General features: G+C 39.4%; 1 protein-coding gene across 1 annotated transcript in view; it reads right to left on the bottom strand.

Annotated features, from left to right (window-relative positions):
* Positions 1-492: 492 nt before the first annotated feature.
* The window catches only part of dnajc10 (DnaJ (Hsp40) homolog, subfamily C, member 10), a 39,551-nt gene continuing 34,043 nt past the window's right edge, over positions 493-6,000 (bottom strand). Inside the window, exon 25 of the mRNA XM_080412929.1 lies at positions 493-1,351. Coding sequence (XP_080269055.1) covers positions 1,340-1,351 — 12 coding nt within the window. The 3' untranslated portion in view covers positions 493-1,339. The remainder of the gene's footprint in view (positions 1,352-6,000) is intronic.

The following is a 6,000-nucleotide window of genomic DNA, read 5'->3' as shown; positions in this document are numbered from 1 at the left end:
CCAAGTTTTTTGGGGTAAAAATTAACGCCTCCTACTTAGCAGATCCACAAGCTCGAAAATGTCAAACATTAGCCAAATTGTCAAATATTAATTAATTGAAAATTAGCCGATCTACAACCTCAGAGCTTGTAGATCAGCTATTTTCACAATATTTATCTGTGGAACCGAGTTAAAATAAATGTAATGGCTACAATTCCAAGCACTTGTCAGAGCTGGAGAGACAGGGAGACCCCAGTTACTGAACAAACAATGAATACTATGGGAATATAGAGCTTTAACTTTTAGTTAAAAAAAAAACTGACCCGAGTTGCAACTGTACTTGGACCGCTTTTTTCCCCCTCTACACCAAATGTTTTCGCCAAAAATATGAGTCACCAAGCTGGGTTATAAGTGGTTAAATATCTGAGAAACAAACAGTGAAACAGTCAATTAAAAAAAAGAACTTGTTTATTCACAACAGTTTAAAAACCATATGACAGCTGTGTGGTGTGCGTGTGCGTGTGTGTGTGTGTGTGTGTGTGTGCGTGTGTGTGTTAAAATGCACCACCACCAGTTCACAACCAGTAACAGACAATAGATGTATAAATCATTAACTTACAGTAGTACTGCAGTCGTCCAGCCAACATGAGCTGGACTAGAGGACTATTATGGGATGGAAACATTGGTAACACTTGACTTAAAGGTCGGTTCTGTAATGCATCATAATCTTATTCATAAGGCTTCATAACACTGTTTATAATTATGCATAACACGAGGTTTATGGCAGTAGCTCTCAAACCTTTTCATGCCAAGGACCCCCAAATTGATATATATATATTTGACCGCAGACCCCCCCAAAATGACCCATGGAGACTTGAATTCATGGATATTGTTTTGTTTTTGTCGCATTCCTAAGGCAATAATTTGATGACCAGCGGACCGGTAGGCAGCGGGTTCGGTAGGAGACACAAAAGAGACTCTTTGTGTCTCCTACCGGAACCGCTGCCGGTCATCAAATTATTGGCTTAGGAATGCGACAAAAACAAAGAAATATCTACGAATTCAAGTCTCCATGGGGTGACTAATCGATAGAAAAAAAGTCATTTTGGGGGTGAACTATCCCTTTAAGCATTATGAGTGCATTATAATGCATTATAGACCTGACCTTTAAGTAAAGTGTTAGCGAAACATCACTACATGATGTCAGTGTGCATGTACACTATGTACAGTAAATGTATATGTATATGTATGCAGTTCATTCCATCCGTCAGTGTCAACGAATCACAGATCAACTCTTTTGCGCCTCTCCTCGCCCAATCAGGACAGGCTCCCGGCATCATGGCTCCTCCCCCCTCTGTCCTCACAGCTCATCCTTGAGAAAGAGAGACAGATAGGGTCGTCACGATTACACATTTAAGTTGACCATTAATTGTCAACACATGAATACAAATAATTTCTGTTTGCCTTATGTTTCGCAATCAAAAATTGCACAGGGCAGACGACAAAGAAAGATTTTTTTTTTTAAATAATTTTATACATGTAAAAAAAAAGCTGAAAAGGCTGATCTTTAAGCTTACAACGCGTCACAAAAAAAATTTCAACATGGAAACGATTATGACGATTATGCAAAAATAATTGCGATTATCTCAAATAATTGCGATTACACCAGAGGTCTTCAACAGGGGGTCCGCGACCCCTAGGGGGTCCACGGAGGTACTGCAGGGGAGGGGGTCCGCGAATTTTTTCAAAAATGTCAATATGTCTTTAAACATAACATGACATATTTGAATAGCTTAGTATTGAATGCACAATAACATGGTATGTTTATACATATTTTGTAGAGAAAGAAAGGGTCTTTTGCACACCTACTGGGACAACCTGTGGGTAGGAGCAGGCTCCAGGCAACCATTTGTTCATGTTTATATATAAAACACAATTTTATACATAAATATACGATATATGTGGTGGCCTACCCCCTACCCTACGAGGTAGGGGGTCCCTGCTCCATCACCCCATCAGTTTGGGGGTCCCTGGTCTGAAAAGGTTGAAGACCCCTGGATTACACGGTTATGTAATAATTGTGACAGGCCTAGAGAGACAGACAGGCGGACAGAGAGACAGACAGATAGTCTCCAGGTCAGTCCAACCATTTATTAAATCAGTTTTTCCAATTAATTAATTAAAGGATTAGTTCACCCAAAAAACGTTGGGCCAACATCCACTCAGCCTCGTGCCAGTTCAAACATGAATAAAGTTTCTTTGTTCGCTCGACTGACAAGAGGGGTTTCCCAGCAAAACCTCAAACTGCTTTCCCTAAAACAACTGACTCAGTGATGACCAGTGGTGGAAAGTAGCTAAGTACATTTACTCAAGTACTGTATTTAAGTACAACTTTAAGGTACCTTTTTTCTTTACCCGAGTACGTCCATTTGTCAATACTTTTATACTCCACCACATCCCAGAGGCAAATATTGTACTTTTTTTTACCTAAAGTTACTTTGTAGATTTAGATTTGTTATAACAAAACTTATGTTAACCAATTGAGCTCTATTCTCTATTCGAAAATAGCTGATCTACAAGCTCAGAACTGTGAGCTCGTAAATCGTCTATTTCCCAAGGATTTTTGAAAAGTTTTGAAAAAGGCAAGTTTAATGGGACATTCCACATAATTGAGTACTTTTACTTTTAGTACTTTAAAGCATTTTTTTTAAGCCAATACTTCGTCTCTGTCGGGTGGAAACCTCATATGTCCAAAACTATTACTTTTCAGGATTCAATTTTTTAAAAAATCACGCAGCATTTCGAGCTTGTAGATCTACTACTTTTGATGCTTTTGTGTGACGCTGTAGTATGATCAAGTAGGGCGTTAATTTACGAAAAAAACACACAAAGTTACAATATGGAGATAGGAGGGTTCTGTCCCGACAAGAGACCATTTTTACTCTAGTAAAAATGTTGAATTCAGGCCTTTTGCTTGTAACGGTGTTTCTACATTGTGGATACTTGTACTTAACCCATTAAGACCTGAGACCGATTCTACAAAATGTCTTCTAAATCCTAACAGTTTAAAAAAAAAACTTACAGTATGTTACTATGTCAGTGGTTCTCAAACTTTTTCATGTCAAGGACCCCCAAAGGTTTTATGTATTTGGCCGCGGACCACATCTCAAAATATGTTCCAGGGACCCCCCAGAAGCAAAGATTTTAGTTACAAATGTTCGCTTTAAAAAATATAGATTCAAAGATTTGAACACATTTTCACGATTTTTCAAAAATAGCAGATCTACAAGCTTGTATATCTGCTATTTTTGAATAGCCAAAGTGTAAAATAATGCTTTTTTAGCTCAAATCAAAAAATTACACCGATGCGTTCCCGTTCTTAATGGGTTAAGTACAGAAACCGAAGCACTTCTTCCATCACCGGTGATGACCAGCGCCCTGTAATGACTGCATACAGCTTATGCAGCATAATCGACATTTTCCAAGGCCAAAACGATCAGGCGTTCACGCTCGGCTTGATGGGAAACGCCGCGCGAGGCCAGGGTGTGTGCACGCATGAGCGTCTGTGAAAACAACTGCTTTTTACTGATCCTTTGGCTTCACAAGACAGGAGATTATGCTGCTCAAGTGGTTAGAAGCGTTTTATGGTCTTTTTCGGAACGGGCTGGGCCCACGTTGACTTCAGTTGTTTTGGAGAGAAAAGCTTTGCTGCAAAACAGCAACACCACCAAGAAGGGCAAATCCCCCCTAACCACGGGGTAGGGTTAGGTCACCGTGACCTTAGGGGGCTGTGGAGTGTCCCCTCCCAAGTGGCTCCATTAAGGCCATTCAATACGGGAACGCAGCTGTGCCACATTTTTAGATTTCTTTGGCTATTCAAAAAATAGCAGATATACAAGCTTGTAGATCTGCTATTTTTGAAAAATCGTGAAAATGTGTGCAAATCTTTGAATATGTATATATTTTTTAAAGTGAACATTTGTAACTCAAATCTTTGCTTATTGGGGGGGGGGGGGCCTGGAACAATTTTTTTTGAGATGGGGGTCCGCGGCCAAATACATATCTAAAAAGAAATTATAATTCCTAACAGTATGTTGCCATGTTATCAGTGGTGCTCCAACTTTTCCATGTCAAGGACCCCCAAAATGATGTGTATTTGACCCCAATCTAAAAATATGTTGTTTCAGGGACCCCCAGAAGCAGATCGGAGTTAATTTTTTTTGCTTTAAAACATATATATATATATATATATATATATTCAAAGATAAAAAAAATTTAATCACGATAAAAAAAAAAAAAATGCAGATCTACAAGCTCATAGCGAGTGCCGCACCATGAGCTTGTAGATCTACAATCTTTTAACATACAATGGATTACCGCGAGCGGATACTTTTTTTTTAGAGACTCCCGAGACCCCCGTGCGCATAATGAGGCGATCTCTGCGAGGACGGCGATCACGGATAATATTCCATGATTTTTTCAAAGGTCAGTAAAATCGCTCATTTTCGCTGGCAGTAGCGTCCCACTATTAAGGCCTTTATTTGCAGACAGGGTGCGATTAGTCAATCAGCTTTTACCGCATGCGGAAAGACGCACGAATCGAACTGGGTTCGATTTGAAAAAAACGCATCGCCGCAACGCATCGCCGCACGGTAAATTCGGAGCCGGTGTGCATGAGGTCATTGAGAACCATGTGTTCATTTAAAAAATTATATTGTCAGTTTTTTCTGTGCGAGAAATCGCACCTTTACACTATTACTCTGGCAGCTAAAGAGTTAAAAACATAATTTGTAATTTGTACTTTTTGAACACTTGAGTATTTACTATATATTTTGTCCACCACTCACTCATAGAGCGGACATTGCTCTACAAAGAGGGAGGACCAGAGGAGAAAGAAAAAGAGAGAGCATGAGATGGGAAAACTAGGGTCGTAAATTATCTTTCCAAACAACTCATTATGTTTGTGTAGCCATCTTAAGTTTTGTTTTCTGTAAACTTGTGTTACTCTGCTAGATGGGGACCCCAAACAAACACCAGCCTGAAATGCCTGGGCTGTCCTCTTCTCCTCGCACCCACACCATACAACCAGTTAACCCATTCAAACCCGGGAACGCATCTGTGTAACCACTTTATCCATATTTCATACTTTGGCTATACAAAAAATAGCAGATATACAAGTTATGAACTTGTAGATCTGCCATTTTTTTTTAATCGTGAAAGTCGGTGCAAATCTTTGAATACATGTATTTTTCAAGCGAACATTTTTAACTCAAATCTTTGCTTCTGGGTCCGCGGCCGAATACAGATCTAAAATATGTTTCTTTTCTAAATCCTAACAGTATGTTGCTATGTCAGTGGTGCTCCAACTTTTTCATGTCAAGGACCCCCAAAATGATAACGTATTTGGCCACGGACCCCCATCTCAAAATATGTTGTTCCATATGTTTGCTTTAAAACTAATATATATTCAAAGATAGTCAAAGAAATCTAAAATAACACGAGATGCTTTCCCGGTCTGAATGGGTTAAGTGCCAGTAATAGCACAGCTCACGGTCTCTGGTTACATCACTATATACAGTTTATATCCTACTATCAACAGTCCTGTAAACTCTGTAATATATAGATATATAAATAGCCGTGTATATAAATAGATAATAGATAAATCAGATAAACGGCTGGCCGTGCTGACAGTAAAGTGAACATTCAAAAAAGCAATGGTTCTCAAAGAATAGGACCAGGGGGGGTCCCTGGGGGGGGGTTTGGGGGGTACCAGGGGGTCCCCAGCAACATGAGTTAATATAGCGTCACAATCCTTTTAACCACTTAATCCATATTTTATACTTTGGCTATTAAAAAATAGCAGATATACAAGCTCATAGCGAGACACTTCGCGTCGCGCTATGAGCTTGTAGATCTGCTATTTGTGTACATTTTTGCAAATCTTTTAATATAAAGCGAACATTTTTTAACTCAAATCATTGCTTCTGGAGGCCCCTGGCACAGAACATTTTCCGATGGGGG

The sequence above is a fragment of the Gymnoscopelus braueri genome (assembly GCF_963280865.1).
Source record: "Gymnoscopelus braueri genome assembly, chromosome: 18".
NCBI lineage: Eukaryota > Metazoa > Chordata > Actinopteri > Myctophiformes > Myctophidae > Gymnoscopelus > Gymnoscopelus braueri.
Note: the sequence above shows the minus strand (reverse complement) of the source record. Positions and strands in the feature narration are given on the sequence as shown.